Below are 15,713 nucleotides of genomic sequence, written 5' to 3' on the forward strand. Positions count from 1 at the left end.
TCGGAACTCGGTGGGCGACGGCGGGATTGGCCGCCGCAGCGGCAACTGCCCTTCCCCGCGCCGCCGCCGGGGGCGCTGGGGAGCCGGGCGGCCCCTTCCCGCCGGCGCGAGGCAAGGTGCGCGTGCTGCTCCCCTCGCGCCGCCGAGGCCACGCCCCCTCCGGGGTGGGGTGGGGGGGGAAACGAACCGCTGCTTCTGCGCCTGCGCCGTTGGCTTTCCCTGAGCGTCGTGGGGCCCCGGGGAGGCCCGCGGGCCTGGCAACCGCCCTGACGACGGCGGCCAACGAGCCCAGCGCTTCCTCCCCAGGGAGGCGGCCGCAACCCCGACAGGCGCACACACACGCTCTCCCTGTCTTTCTCTTTCCTCGCCACCCCCTCAAACTTATTTGTCCATTCCAAGCGCTTAGTACAGTGCTCTGCACATAGTAAGCGCTCAATAAATACTATTGAATGACCCCAGGAAAGAAGGGGAGGGACAGCAGGTCTCCCTCCCCCTCGCCATACACACCCTCAAAGTGACCCTAGGGAGGAGGGCAGGTCCTTGACACATTAATAATAATAATAATGTTGGTATTTGTTAAGCGCTTACTATGTGCCGAGCACTGTTCTAAGCGCTGGGGTAGACACAGGGGAATCAGGTTGTCCCACGTGGGACTCACAGTTTTAATCCCCATTTTACAGATGAGGCAACTGAGGCACCGAGAAGTTAAGTGACTTGCCCAAAGTCACACAGCCGACAAGTGGCCGAGCTGGGATTCGAACCCATGACCTCTGACTCCAAAGTCCGTGCTCCTTCCACTGAGCCACGCTCACACACACACACACGCACTCTCTTTCTCTTTCCTCACCACCCCCACACACCCCCTCAAACTGACTCCAGGGAAGGAGGGACAGCAGATCCCCCCCCAACATGCACACACACACACACACACCCTCAAAGTGACCCCAGGGAGGAGGGCAGGTCCTTGACACATTCACACACACACTCTCTCTCTGCCCCTCTCCCTTGCCCCCCCACCCCCACCCTCTCAAACTGACCCCAGGGAGGAGGGGGAGGGAGGGACAGCAGGTCTCCAACACATCCACACACACACACACTCTGTCTCCCTCCCCATCACCACACACACACACACACACACCCTCAAAGTGACCCCAGGGAGGAGGGCAGGTCCTCAACACACAGACACACTCTGTCTCTCTCTGCCCCCTCCCTTGCCCCCCCCCACACCCCCTCAAACTGACCCCAGGGAGGAGGAGGGGGGCAGGCAGATCCTGGACACAAACCACACACACACACTCAAAGTGACCCCAGGGAGGACAAGTCCCCCCACATGCACCACACTCACATACACACACACGCTCTGGCAAGCTGGGGAGTGAGGGCAGGTCCTAAACACACACACACCCACACACATAAACCTTCCCTCCTCTCCCCAAGCTGTCCCCAGCCCACTTGAACTGCTTCCAGCTAGGCAGGTGTGCAGGCCGCCGACAAGCCCCCTGATAGACTTGGGGAGTGGAGAGAACTGGTAGACCCTGATCCGTCCCTCCCCCTCCTCCTGCCCGGGCCTGGAAGTGACAGGTGACTGGCAGCAGCTTGAAGTGACCCAGGTGCACCGAGGTAATAATAATGATGATGATAATGGTATTTGTTAAGCGCTTACTATGTGCCAAGTACTCTTCCAAGCGTTGGGGTAGATAAAAGGTAATCTGGTTGTCCCACGTGAGGCTCACAGTCTTAATCCCCATTTTACAGATGAGGGAACTGAGGCCCAGAGAAGCTAAGTGACTTGGCCAAGGTCACACATGGCATTAGAACCCATGACCTCTGACTCCCAAACCCGAGTTCGTTCCCCTAAATCACGCTGCTTCTGGTGGGATTGGGGAGGGAAGGGAAGGAGCAGAGATGGGAACCCCACCCCCCCACAGTTCGTCGGACTGCAGACCCTTCCAGCAGAACAATGCCGTGCATTCAAATGATCCCATTAAGTGGAAGGCGTATCTTCAACGAGGGAGAGAGACAAAGAAACGGGTGGGTAGCGATACAGAGGTTCCCTGTCTCCCTGCAGATACAAAAGGCCATCTAGAATACTGTACATGAGTAGAGTACCTAGCAGTGCATAACGTATGCAAATCCGTGCTCATGGTTATGCAGATAGACTCGTAAATCAGAGTTCCCAGAGTAAATCTTCCCAAATTCCACCCCTCCAAAGTCCCCGACGGAGGCAGTGGGGTGGGAGGAGCGCTCCTGCTAGAAAACGTGTCTGGCCCTGCCGTCTTCCCTGACAAACCAAGTGATTCATCTGGGCCGGAGGGCACCAGAGCTGGCCACCATCTTCTTCAGCTCAAATGGAGAGCTGACGAAGCTGTCTTGGCCGTCCCAGGCCACTGCAAAAAGGCTTCCGTCCTTTTGAGAACCATAGAGGACCCTCTAAGCGGACCATCCGGTGCAGTAAGAACAACGGCATTCTGGTGGTATTCGTTAAGAGCTTGCTAAGCAAGCACTGGAGTAGATTCAAGATCATGAGGAGGGACCGAAGTCCCTGTCCCACCTGGGGCTCACAGTCTAAGAGGGAGAACAGATCTTAAATCCCCATTTTACAGAGGAGAAAGCTGAGGCACAGAGAAGTTAAATGCCTTGGCCAAGATCACAGAGCAGGCAAGTGGCAGAGAGCCGAGCAGTGCACAGAAATCCAGTAAAATGGAGGGCAGTCCAGGCCTTCTAGGGACTTGACTTACCTTCTGGTCAAAGTGCCAGTTTTTCATGGTAAGGGCAGAAGGAGGCTTGGGGTGGGGCTTCTGGAAGTGGGGCTGAGGGGGTGGGAGGAAAAGAGAGGCATAGAGACACCTGAGATCACCCATGGAGCTGAGGAAGTAGATGCATAGAAACACACACATGGACCAGGGAGGTTGGGGCACCCACACAAACAAGCGCACATCCCCCCAGGCCAGAGAGGTGGACATATACATACATATAGGTGTGAGGAAGGTAAGGCACACAAGTTAGCTCCCACAGGAAAAGCAGCCCAGGTTTGTTGTGGAGTCGTTCACCACTGAGGCTGGCTCTGGGCCTTTCCTTAATGAAACTGGGACTGACCAGGGTCTAGAGCATCTCTTTCCAACCTCAAGTCCAGGCACAGGAGAGAGCTAGGGCCGGGGGAGCCACGTAGGACAGAAACTGTGTCCAATCTGGTTACGTAGGGCCAATCCCAGTACTTTATACAGTGCTTGGCACATAGTAAACTGATTATTATTGTCACGACTCCAGTTTCCAGTTAGCCTGCTTCTTAGAGAGAGGGGTGGGGTGGGCAGCCCCCAAAATTCCCACAGTCCCAATCTAGGGAGACAATTGTGTCCATCTGTCCATCTCCCCCCCCGACCCCAACCCAGATGAATGGCCCCTCCTCTGGTTCCTGGGGGAGGAAGCCACTAGGATTAGGCTCAAGAATCCCATGTTCCCAGAATAGCAACAAGTAAAATATTTCTGTTTTCCATTTTACTTTTTTTAAAGGAGTGAGAGATTGTTTTTGCTTCAAATTCAGATTATTCAGCAAGACCTGAGAAGTCAAGATGGGGGCTGCAATGAGGAGGAGAAGGAGAAAGAAAAGGAAGCAGGAGGAAACAAGGTGGTAAGAGTCTCCAATTTTTATGACACCTCTGGCCCCTTTCCTCCTCTGGTGGTTCTTTGGGCTGTCTCCCCGCCCTCTCCCCCCACATTTGGAGAGGGTAAAGGGAAGGCCAAAACCCTGACCCCCACCTCAAGCCCAGTCTTTGGAGGCTTCTCCTGCTTTCCCTCGACTCTGCAGGGGAGTGAACTACCCAAATCTGCAAGTGAAGTGAGACACCCAGGTGGAGCCTAAAAGGAGTTTTGTTTTTTTTTTTTTCCAGGCTGGCACCCAGGGAGACCAACTGGATACTTGGATTCTTCTATCCCAGATAAATTCAGATTGGCAGTCCCATTGCAGATTGCCTGCGCCAGCGATGCAAAAATCCTGGGAAGGTAAACATGTTGTTTTCCTTATCATTTGTATGTTTAGTCAACATTAAGATGCAATGATCCCTCTCCATACCTCTTGTTTCTGTCACCCCACAGTAGGCTCCTGCCTGCCCTGCTCCTTTTCCCTGTATGAACTGCTCCAGGCTGAGGGAGAGTCCTCTGCAGGGTCTCTCTGCTATCTCCTGATGCCCTTTGGGGGTCTCTGCAGATGGGCGAGGTTGGGGGTGAGGCTTCTCTGACCTAATTCCTGCCCTCCCACTCCTCCCTTCCCTTTGCTTCACCCACCCCTGGGGACCCTATTGACTCAGCTGAGACTCTGGGCTTGGCTGCTGGAGGTCATTGTTCCTTCTGCCTGGCCCTGGCACTTCACTGAGACCTGAGACATTTTCTTTTTTCTTGTTAAATGGTATTTAAGCACTTACTCTGAGCCAGGCACTGTGCTAAACACTGAGGTAGAGTCAATCTAATCAGGTTGGACACTGTCCATGTCCCACATGGGGCTCACAGTCTTAATCCCCATTTTACAGATAAAGTGACTGAGACACAGAGAAGTTAAGTGACTCGCCCAAGGTCACATAGCAGACATGTGGCAGAGCAGGAATTAGAACCTGGTTCTTCCTGACTTCTAGGTCATGCTGCCTCTCACAGTGCTCTGATCCTCTTTTGTGCTAAGCCTCCAAAATTGCCTAGGGAGGGGCAAGAGGGGAAGGGGCCAATCCAGCTCCCTCTCATTTGAGGGGGGCACTGGAATCCCTCATGTCTGCAGAGTTGTCACAAGCCTCTTCCTGTGTCTCTAAAGTTTCTCTAGGTCCCTGCCTGTTTGTCTTCATTCTTCCTCAGCTTTCTTTGGAAGCCTCCGGGCTCCTATCCTCAGAGTGATTCCACTGGTTAGTGTGGTCCCTTTCCGGTTTGGGCCCAGGCAAAACTCCGCCCATGGGACAGTCACATCCTAGGATTCACGACTACTATTATTACTATTATCAATAATTAATAAGTATTTGGTAAGCACTTATAGCTCAAGCACTGGGCTAAACGCTGGGGTTAATACAAGTTGACTAGATCGGAGACATTCCCTGTTCCACGCAGAGCTCACAGTCTTAAAGGAAGGGAGGACAGGTAGGCACCTAGTACAGTGCCCTGAACACAGTAAGCGCCCAATAAATACCATTGATTAAAAAAATTGATAAGGTATTTACTCTCCATTTTACAGATGAGGAAAACAAACAGAAGCAGAGTGACTTACTCAACGTCACACAGCAGGCAAGTGACACTCCTTCTGTGCCTCATCTCCCTCCCGTGCCCCCATCCCCTCGTTCATTCAATTATTGAGCACTTGCTGTGTGCCGCACTAAGCGCTTGCCCTCTTTATGTCTCCAAACCTAGTTCCAGGTTCACGGCCTGCATGGGAGGGAGAAAGCTGTGGTTAGGTATCGGGAACGACATTAGCCACGAGACCCCCTCTGATCTCCCGGGGACCAAGGAGGTCAAAGGGAGTGAAACCGTCCCCCTTTGCCACCCCCACTATATTGCTAATAGAAACAAATACCACAGAGTTCTCCAGATTTGTGAGGGTCCTAAAGGAACCTTGGAATTTCCAAATATGCCCCCTTACCTCTTACGCCCCTGTCTTCCTCCAGGCCTCGACCTTCGCTTCAGCCCCTTGTCCAGGACAGTGGTTCAAAGCAGAGCTCCAGGCAGGCCGACTGACAGGGAAAATCATGGTGTGAGCTCCACCTGCAGTTCCCGTTAAGCCACTGTACCCATCCCCGCGACTGCACCCGCACAACCTTGCCCAGACCAGAGCCTAGGGGTCCATTTGGGCTGGTCCGGGCCACCCCCGCCACCATCCCCCCGGATCCATGGATTCCCTAGACCGGAGGGCCGGATCAGCGCAAAGCTGAATCCAACGGGACTCTGGGCTGCTTTGGTCTCTCTTCGTAGCCTCCCTCCCTGTCACATTTTGGAATCAGCCAGGCTTGGGAGAGATTTCGATGACCTCTCAACTGTTTTAAGGCAGGGGCCCGGGCTGGGGAACCAGGGGCAAGATCAAAGTGGAAGTAGCCAAAGTCACTCGAGGGGGTTCTGCCTTTGGCTGGGGCTGGGCTCTGACATTCTGACCTGGGCAGAGCTCTCCTAGGGCACTGGGACCTAGATTTTCAGCCCCTGAATGAACAATGGGGCCACTTGGAAATGAGCCCTGGCCTACTTCTGTTGGGGCTTGCTTCCACTCCGGGCCCATGAATTGACTCAAGCACTCACACTTGCTGCATGCCAGAGATCTAGGGAAAGAGAGCCAAGGTGGAAGGAGAAAGAGCGACCCAGAGAAAGACCTAGAGAATGGGAGCCAAAGAAGGAGAGAAACAGGGATACAGACCAAGAAGGATAGAAGGGAATCTCAGGCAGAGAGGCAACTTCTCCCTTCTTCCAAAGAGGCTGCTTCCATTCAGCTTCTGGCCCCAGCCATCAGAGCCACCTAGGAGAAAAGAAATCATCTTCCTTCCCCCTCTCTTCCCTCACTTTTCCTTTCCCCTCCCCCTTCTCTTTTCTTTCCCCAAGGGCCTTGGAATTGTTCACATTCCTCCACATGACTCTGACTTATCTCTCTAGTTTCCCCCACACTGAGGGATAAAGGATCATGTGAAGGAGACTAAGAGAGTGTGTGTGATGGTGATTGGGGCACTCACAATTTTTCTCTGCTTTCTTCTTTAGGACTCTTAGTGGCCTTTCCCCGGACTGTACCTTTAGCACCAGATGTGACATCTGTCTGTAATGGGGAAGGACTATCAGGGAGGGGGTAGGACAAAACATGATGAATCCCCGGGATTTGGGAGTTAGTTTTCTTCAGGTGGCATGCCCTAACTGTCCCCTAGAGAAATTGGGGAAAGAGAGAGCAAGAGAAAGGGAGAGAGCAAACTAGAGGGCACTTGCCCCAGATCCTTTCCCTTGCAAATCTCTGGCAACATTCTCCCTTGTCCCCGTCCATATTCCTCATCCCTGTTCCTCTTGCCTTCCCTCTTCTCTCCTCCGACCCTCCTCTCATGAGAAATCTCTGATCTGATCCCTTTCCTCATCTCCCACTCCCTTTCGCGTCACCCTGACTCACTCCCTTTGCTCTTCCTCCCTCTTCCATCCCCACAGAACTTATGTATGTATTTAAAATTTTTTTATTTGCACAGTAGAATCTGCTATTGAGAAAGGCGAACTTGATACTTTGTTCTTCTCGATCGATCAGAAGTATTGCCTGTGTAAAGAGTGTAAAGCTCCATACTAAGGGAAGGACAGGGGAGAGAAGCAGCGTGGCTCAGTGGAAAGAGCCCGGGCTTGGGAGGTCAGAGATCATGGGTTCGAATTCTGACTCTGTCACTTGTCAGCTGTGTGACTGTGGGCAAGTCACTTCACTTCTCTGTGCCGCAGTTATCTCATCTGTAAAATGGGGATTAACTGTGAGCCTCACGTGGGACAACCTGATTATCCTGTATCTACCCCAGCGCTCAGAACAGTGCTCTGCACATAGGAGCCGCTTAATACCAACATTATTATTATTGTTTATTTTGATGCCTGTTTACTTGTATTGATGTCTACCTCTCCTCCCCCACCCCCCCAACACTTTGAGCTCATTGTGGGCAGGGATCGTCTCTCTCTATTGCCGTATTGTACTTTCCGAGCGGTTAGTACAGTGCTCAGCAGACAGCCAGCACTCAATAAATATGACCGAATGAATAGAACGAATGAATACCTTGCCTGGACAAAGTGCAGTCAGACTGCTGTGCCTGAGCCAGAGGTGAGGCCAGAACAAGCTGGAACTGTGCTTCGGGTGGGGTTTTGCTTCAGATTCCCAATGTCTCCCGGGGGCTGCTGGGAGAGCGTGGCTCCTTAGAAAGAGCCTGGGCTTCGGAGTCAGAGGTCATGGGTTCGAATCCCAGCTCCACCACTTGTCAGCTGTGTGACTGTGGGCGAGTCACTTCACTTCTCTGTGCCTCAGTTACCTCATCTGTAAAATGAGGATTAACTGTGAGCCTCATATGGGACAACCTGATTACCCTGTATCTACCCCAGCGCTTAGAACAGTGCTCTGCACATAGTAGGCGCTTAACAAATACCAACATTATTATTAAATATGTCAATCAGCAGGTGGGGGGGAGAGCGCCCCCAAGGGGTTGATTCATTCAATAGTATTTATTGAGCACTTACTATGTGCAGAGCACTGGACTAAGCACTTGGAATGGACAAATTGGCAACAGATAGAGACAGTCCCTGTCCACTGGCGGGCTTACAGTCTAATCGGGGTGACCGGAGTGAGAGCTCCCCCAAGAGGTGAGGGTCCCGGTCCAGTTTTAGTCCGGCCTGGGTTGACCTTTGGCCAGGCAGCCATCCCAAAACGGGGGTGTTGAGGAGGGGCGGGAGGGGCGTCCAAATTGTCCTGGGCACAACGTGACACTAGCAGAGCGATTACACTGTAAGCCCGTCAAACGGCAGGGACTGTCTCTATCTGTTGCCGACTTGTTCATTCCAAGCGCTTAGTACAGTGCTCTGCACATAGTAAGCGCTCAATAAATACTATTGAATAAATGAATGACCCGGTTCCAGGGACCCCCGCCCCCGCCCGGCTCAATGTACCTGTCCCCAAAGGCCCGCCCCTACCCTAGTCTGCCCTGGATCCTCTCTAGTGTCCCCCGGGGCCGCCGCTCCGGGGAGCGGGAATCCCCGCCCAAGCAGCGGCGTGGCTCCGTAGAAAGAGGCGGGGCTTGGGAGGCGGAGGTCATGGGTTCTAATCCCACCTCCGCCACGGATCAGCTGGGTGACCTTTGGCAGGTCACTTCACTGTGCCTCGGTTCCCTCCTCTGTAAAAGGGCGATGAGGACCGTGAGCCCCACCTGGGAGCCACCTGATGACCTTGTGTCTGCCCCAGCGCTTAGAACAGTGCTCGGCACAAAGGGAGCGCTTAACAAATACCAACATTATTATTAGAGAAGCAGCGTGGCTCGGTGGAAAGAGCCCAGGCTTGGGAGTCAGAGGCCACGGGTTTGAATCCTGACTCTGCCACTTGTCAGCTGGGTGACTGTGGGCAACTCACTTCACTTCTCTGTGCCTCGGTTCCCTCCTCGGTAAAAGGGGGATGAGGACCGTGAGCCCCACGTGGGAGCTACCTGATTACCCTGTATCTACTCCAGCGCTTAGAACAGTGCTCTGCACATAGTAAGCGCTTAACAAATGCCAACATTATTAAAAGGGGGGTGACGACTGTGAGTCCCACGTGGGAGCAACCTGATGACCCTGTATCTCCCCCAGTGCTTAGAACAGTGCTCTGCACACAGGAAGCGCTTAACAAATACCAACATTATTATTATTATTATTGTATTAGAGAAGCAGCGTGACTTAGTGGAAAAAGCCCGGGCTTGGGAGTCAGAGGTCACGGGTTCGAATTCCAGCTCCACCACTTGTCAGCTGGGTGACTGTGGGCAAGTCACTTCACGTCTCTGGGCCTCAGTGATCTCATCTGCAAAATGGGGGTGAAGACTGGGGGCCTCCAGGGGGACAACCTGATGACCCTGTCTCTCCCCCAGCGCTTAGAACAGTGCTCTGCACACAGGAAGCGCTTAACAAATACCAACATTATTATTATTATTATTGTATTAGAGAAGCAGCGTGACTTAGTGGAAAAAGCCCGGGCTTGGGAGTCAGAGGTCACGGGTTCGAATTCCAGCTCCACCACTTGTCAGCTGGGTGACTGTGGGCAAGTCACTTCACGTCTCTGGGCCTCAGTGATCTCATCTGCAAAATGGGGGTGAAGACTGGGGGCCTCCAGGGGGACAACCTGATGACCCTGTCTCTCCCCCAGCGCTTAGAACAGTGCTCTGCACACAGGAAGCGCTTAACAAATACCAACATTAGTATTATTATTAGAGAAGCAGCGTGACTTAGTGGAAAAAGCCCGGGCTTGGGAGTCAGAGGTGGCGGGTTCGAATCCCGGCTCCGCCACTTGCCAGCTGGGGTGACTGCGGGCAAGTCCCTTCACTTCTCTGGGCCTCACTGCTCTCACCTGCAAAATGGGGATGAAGACTGGGAGCCCCAGGTGGGACGACCCGGCTCCGCCGCTTGTCAGCTGTGTGTCTGTGGGCAAGGCCCTTCGCTTCTCTGGGCCTCAGTGATCTCAGCTGCAAAATGGGGATGAAGACCGGGAGCCTGATGTGGGGCAACCTGATGACCCTGTCTCTCCCCCAGCGCTGAGAACAGTGCTCTGCACCCAAGAAGAGCTGAAGGAGGTCTACGATTAGTACTGTTAGTATTGTCTGCTTTGGGCTTGCGCCCCGCCCTCTCGGTTGGTCCCTCCCCCGGGCCCCGTCCCTCTCCCCTCTCCCCTCTGCCCTCTTCCCTCTTCCCTGTCCGCCGCCGCCGCCGCCATGGCGCCGCTGCGCTTCTCTGCCAACCTGTCGTGGCTTTTCCCCGAGCTGCCGGGGCTGAGCCAGCGGCTGCGGGCGGCGGGTGGCGCCGGCTTCCCGGCCGTGGAGATGGCCTGGCCCTACGGGGAGGCCGCGGGGGAGCTGGCCCAGGCCGCCGCCCGCGAGGGAGTGCGGGTGGTGCTCATCAACACCCCCCCGGGTGCGGGCGCGGGGGGCACCGAGGAGGGCACCGAGGAGGGCCCCGAGGGGGGCACCGAGGGGGGCACCGGGCGCGCTGCGGTGAGGGGAGGTCCCGGGCTGCGGGCTGCGGAGCGGGAGCCCAGCCTGGGCCCGAGATGGACCCCCGGTCCGCTCTGCCCCCCTAGGAGAGCAGGAAAAGCAGGAATTGGGTCTGGGGGCAGTGCCCGGCCAGCAGGGTGCCTTCCGGAAGGGCCTGGACCAGGCCGTGCAGTATGCCCGGGCGCTGGGCTGCCCCAGGTACCCACCTCTCCCATCCCCCTACCCCTCACCCCGCCTCCCCAGAAATAATAATAAGGTTGGCGTTTGCTAAGCGCTTATTAGGTGCAGAGCACTGTTCTAAGCGCTGGGGGAGATACAGGGTCATCGGGTTGGCCCACGTGAGGCTCACAGTCTTTATCCCCATTTTACAGATGAGGGAACTGAGGCACAGAGAAGTAAAGTGACCTGCCCACGGGCCGCACCCACCCCTCACCCCGGGCAGGGCTAACCCCTCCCCACTTCCCCACAGACCCCGGGGCCGACCGTCCCTTTTCCCCAGCCCCGCCGAACAGACACCCTGAGCCGAGCGTGCCGGGTGGCCGGGCCGCCTGACGGCCAGCCCTCGTGGCCTTGCGCCCGCAGGATCCACCTGATGGCAGGGCGGGTGCCAGTGGGGGCAGAGCGGGCCGCGGTGATGGCAGAGATGGAGCGTGTCTTTGTGGAAAACCTGAAGTACGCTGCTGACCTGCTGGCCCAGGTATCGGTGGGGCAGGGAAGGTAATAATAATAATAATAATGATATGTGTTAAGTGCTTACTACGTGCCCGGCGGTATCTTAAGCTCTGGCGCAGACACAGGGTGATCACGTCCCATGTGGGGCCCACAGGCTTAATTCCCATTTTACAGATGAGTAATTGAGGTGCAGAGAAGTTAAGTGACTTGCCCAAGGTCGCTCAGCAGACGCGTGGTAGAGCCGGGATTAGAACCCACATCCTCTGACTCCCAAGACCGCTGCCGGGATGTTGGGCAGTGGACACCCCTGGGCTGGCGGGGGCCCCTAAATGAGAAGAAAGAGAGACTCATCGAGGATCTCCGGTAGGAGAACATCGTGGGACTGTTAGAACCAATCAACACCCGGCTCACTGACCCCCGCTATTTCCTGGACACCCCCCAGCAGGGTAAGGCAGAGGACCCTGGCCCATTCTCCTCCCTCCGTAACTTCTCATTTCCACTCCACTTCCCCCGTCCCAAGCTAGGAGCGATCCCCTTTCCTTTCACCTCTCAGACGGAAGCCCTCTACCATCCACACTTCTTGGAAAGGTTTCGATGACCGAAGGGGTGTTGAAAGGCCCACATTCAGGTGGCCCTCTCTCTCTCTGTCTTATGCCACCCCCCTTCCTGTTCTTAGGGCTCCCTTGGTTCTCTCCCATTCCTAGCCCGCCCCGTGCCCCTTTTTATAGCGCCCAAGCTGTGGTGCCTTTCTCTCTTTCTTCCGTGCCTCCCTACAGCGGCTGCCATCCTGCAGAAGGTCGGACGGCCCAACCTGCAACTACAGATGGTGAGTGGAGAGGAAGTCAGGATCCCAGGATAGGTCAGGGATGTATTTCATGATGGCCCCTTAGCCTGGGAAGGGGATCTGTGGGCAGTGGCGTCTTAGGACAGAGGATTCTGACCTTGGCTCCCTCTTTCCCCTCTCCTCCCCACCTCTTAGGATGTGTTCCATTGGCAGATCATGGATGGAAACCTGACGGGAAACCTACGAGAATTCCTGCCTCTCATCGGTGAAGCAGAGTGGTCGGGGAAGACTCAGATAATGGACTTGGGGAATTGGGGAAGGGGCTTGAGAACAGGACTCACTTATTTGTCTTCCACTGTTGACCCCCAGCATCCCGCAACTTTGCCACTCCTCCGTCACTGTGCCTTGTTCTTGGAGCCTGCTGGCTTGGCCATTTTCCTCTTCTCTCCTCCCCTCTAGGCCACATCCAGATCGCTCAGGTGCCTGGGAGACACGAACCAGACAGTCCCGGGGAGCTGAACTTTCCTTACCTGTTCCAGCTGCTGGAAGATGAAGGCTACAAAGGCTACGTGGGCTGCGAGTACTCCCCACTTGGTGAGAGCAGAAGGCTGCAGGAGGGGCGGGGAGGAAGGGCTTCTCCTCAAGAGACTTCTCCTCAAGAGGGTGAGGCTGTGGGTCACCGAAAACTGCCACTGCAGGGAGAATGGGCCTTGATGGACCTGCTGAAAGAATCCAGTGGGGTCTCAGTGGCACTTCTGCCAGGAAACTGATTCCCCTGGCTTTGGGGTTAAGATCCTGAGGCTCCTCTTGGCCCTGGCCCACCTGCCCTGATTCTGCTTTCTTCCTTCCTCAGGAGACACGCTGGAGGGCCTGGGCTGGCTGCACTCCTACTGGGAAACCCGGGGTCTCCAGCCCAAGGGGCAGTGAGGTTGCCTGCCAAGTGGAGCCCTCACCAGGAGGCAAGGCCAAGGGACCCTTCTTTCCCCGCATCTTCTGGTGGGGTAGGGAACTGGGGCTCTTGTCAGGATCCAAATTTGACAATAAAGACTTTGCCCCAACTTGAGTGAACGTTGTAGTTTCTGTTCGTTAGAGAGGGTGGCAGGGAGAGACCCTGGGGGTCGTCGGCAGCTCCTCAGAAGGCCGTGGAGCCCCCTCTCCAGGCCTTGCCAATACAATGTTCCAATTTGCCAGCTGTGAGTAATCCTCTCTCATCGTGGTGTTCAGTCCAATGCCCTGGCCTCTTCATGGGACCCGGAGAAGAGAGAAACGGTGAGGGAAAAGAGAGGGGAAGAAGTGAGGAGACAGGGAGGTGGAAAAAGGAGGAATGGACATAAAAGACAGGAAGGGACTAGGCTGCGGCAGGTAGGCGGGAAGGCAGAGGGATAATCGGCTAAAAACTTGGGCATTTATTTGGTCTTGAACCTTCTGGCCTTACCCTCTATACCCTGTCTGCCTCTTGGGTCCTCCTTTCTGAAGCCTCTAGCCCTTGAGTGAGTGGTCCCAGTGCCAGGACCTTTGATCTGTTTTCCTTCCCAAGGGCTCAGGCTCCCCCCACAGGGCTGAGCTACACTTTGAGGGGAAAGGGGACCTCGGCCCCGATGTAAGACTAGAAAGTGACAGCAGCAAGATCCCACAACCTGCTGTTTGAGGAGAGCATGGAGCCCAGGACGGGAAAGCTACTGTTGTTGCCCGTGGCCCTTAGAGGACTGCTGGCTGGCAGCTAGAGGCAAAGGAGATCCTGGTCCCAGACTGGAGAAGGAGCGTGGCTCAGCAGAAAGAGCCCGGGCTTGGGAGTCAGAGGTCATGGGTTAATAATAATGTTGGTATTTGTTAAGCGCTTACTATGTGCCAAGCACTGTTCTAAGCGCTGGGGTAGACATAGGGGAATCAGGTTGCCCCATGTGAGGCTCACAGTCTTAATCCCCATTTTACAGATGAGGGAACTGAGGCCCAGAGAAGTTAAGTGACTTGCCCACAGTCACACAGCCGACAAGTGGCAGAGCTGGGATTCGAACTCATGAGCCCTGACTCCAAAACCCATGCTCTTTCCACTGAGCCACGCTGCTTCTCTAATCCCAGATCCGCTGCTTGTCACCTGTGTGACCTTGGGCAAGTCACTTCACTTCTCTGTGCCTCAATTCCCTCATCTGTAAAATGGGGATGAAGACTGTGAGCCCCATGTGGGACAACCTCCTTGTATCCCCTCCCAGTGCTTAGAACAGTGCTTTGCCCATAGTAAGTGCTTGACAACTACCATCATTATTATTATGTCATGGTAGAAGCCCACTCTCTGGAGGCTGCCAGAGGCCTCTGTGTGGGCGGCTCCCCAGGCCAGAAACTGTGGACAGCAGCCCCGGCAGCAGCAGCACCCCCAGCCTAGAACAGGAGATAAACTGTTGGCCAAGGCCGGGAGGGAGTGGTTTGGGCTGAACACTCTCCCCCGCTCTCTCATTGGTTGGCTGGACTGAGGGGAAGGTCATTTGGGTGAGTTCTCCCCCACCCTCACCTTTTCCTCCCCCTTAAACCTTGGATCAAACCCTTGTGCCAATCATGGCAGCCCCTCCCACGAACACACTTTACCCCAATTCCTTTTCCTGTTGTTCCATTTAGTAACTAGTTACTAGGCTACTATTAGATTAAGGATAAAATTACTAGCAATTTGTGGCTTTTTTGAAGAGCGGTTGGCCTACACATGTATAAATATATAAGAACCCTATCTTCGGGAAAGGGTTTGTTATATCTGAAGTAGGATCTGTTGTATCATCCTCTCCCAAGCGCTTAGTACAGTGCTCGGCACTCAGTAAGTGCTCAATAAATACCCTTGGTTCAAACCCCAGCTACACCTCGTGTCTGCCGTGTGACCTTGAACAAGTCACTTCTCTCTGCCTCAGTTACCTCATCTGTAAAATGAGGTTTGAGACAGTAAGCCCCATGTGGGATGTGATCTGTGTCCAACCTGAGGAGGTTGTATCTACCCCAGCACTTAGTAGAGTGCCTGGCACATAGTAAATGCTTAAAAAATACCAATAGAATGAAAGACAGGGCTAATATCCACTGACCCAGATATAAACAACAGCCCAAACACACGTGTGAGATAGAGGGTGGAATACTTCCAATAATTTAAATAGAAGCTAAAAAGTGAGCAGAAAACAATTGCGGTGCCAGGATATACGTACAAATCTAAACTCCGAAGAAACAGTAAAACAAGGGCGAGCAGGTGGGGAGGAAGAGAGTGAATGTCCAAATGCAAAATAGGTTTTCAGCCAAATATGACAAAGGTAAATGGAAAATTGTGAGCAAATGGTCCGATGACAGAAACACAGAGTGGTAAAATAAAATATACGAAAATATGAAATTAAAATGAACCAGAAGAAAGATAAAGCTGAAATGGAAACTCTGGATGTTCAAGTAAGTTATGCATTTAGATGGGCCAGGGAGATCTGCACTGTGCAGACCCTGTAAGCCTGAAGCCAAATGACCATCGTGTCAAATAATAATAACTAGTGGAGGGCTGGGAAACATTCATGGAATTTTAAAGAAGGTCAGTTGTTTCTTTTCTGACTTTCTCTTCCCGTCATGCA

At 54.2% G+C, this 15,713-nt stretch overlaps 1 protein-coding gene and 2 long non-coding RNA genes across 4 annotated transcripts; 2 read left to right on the forward strand and 1 right to left on the reverse strand.

Moving 5' to 3' along the window:
• Nucleotides 1-1,232: 1,232 nt before the first annotated feature.
• Nucleotides 1,233-5,245, forward strand: LOC114805490. The gene is made up of 4 exons (XR_003753471.1): nucleotides 1,233-1,620; nucleotides 3,511-3,628; nucleotides 3,888-3,999; nucleotides 5,207-5,245. It is a non-coding gene; the product is annotated as an uncharacterized LOC114805490 (long non-coding RNA).
• Nucleotides 5,246-5,303: 58 nt separating this feature from the next.
• On the reverse strand, nucleotides 5,304-7,942 carry LOC103170204. Of its 2 annotated transcripts, XR_003753470.1 has the most exons (4): nucleotides 7,733-7,942; nucleotides 6,371-6,469; nucleotides 5,609-5,699; nucleotides 5,304-5,394 (listed from the first exon to the last, which is right to left on the reverse strand). It is a non-coding gene; the product is annotated as an uncharacterized LOC103170204 (long non-coding RNA). The 2 variants fall into 2 exon arrangements; XR_486012.2 differs by lacking the exon at nucleotides 6,371-6,469.
• Nucleotides 7,943-10,376: 2,434 nt separating this feature from the next.
• Nucleotides 10,377-13,195, forward strand: HYI (hydroxypyruvate isomerase (putative)). The gene is made up of 8 exons (XM_001509478.5): nucleotides 10,377-10,596; nucleotides 10,763-10,874; nucleotides 11,259-11,373; nucleotides 11,716-11,794; nucleotides 12,125-12,174; nucleotides 12,328-12,397; nucleotides 12,592-12,726; nucleotides 12,986-13,195. The coding sequence occupies exons 1-8, from the start codon at nucleotides 10,398-10,400 to the stop codon at nucleotides 13,057-13,059; spliced, it is 834 nt and encodes a 277-aa protein (XP_001509528.2). The 5' UTR covers nucleotides 10,377-10,397; the 3' UTR covers nucleotides 13,060-13,195.
• Nucleotides 13,196-15,713: the final 2,518 nt, after the last annotated feature.

The sequence above is a fragment of the Ornithorhynchus anatinus genome, chromosome 18 (assembly GCF_004115215.2).
Source record: "Ornithorhynchus anatinus isolate Pmale09 chromosome 18, mOrnAna1.pri.v4, whole genome shotgun sequence".
Classification (NCBI taxonomy): Eukaryota; Metazoa; Chordata; class Mammalia; order Monotremata; family Ornithorhynchidae; genus Ornithorhynchus; species Ornithorhynchus anatinus.

Bases quoted from the DNA above. Each gene is read 5' to 3' on its own strand.
- HYI (XM_001509478.5), top strand. From the start codon at position 10,398: ATGGCGCCGCTGCGCTTCTCTGCCAACCTGTCGTGGCTTTTCCCCGAG. The intron at 11,795-12,124 runs GTAAGGCAGAGG...GCCTCCCTACAG, and splicing joins CCTGGACACCCCCCAGCAGG to CGGCTGCCATCCTGCAGAAG. The intron at 12,175-12,327 runs GTGAGTGGAGAG...CCCACCTCTTAG, and splicing joins CCAACCTGCAACTACAGATG to GATGTGTTCCATTGGCAGAT.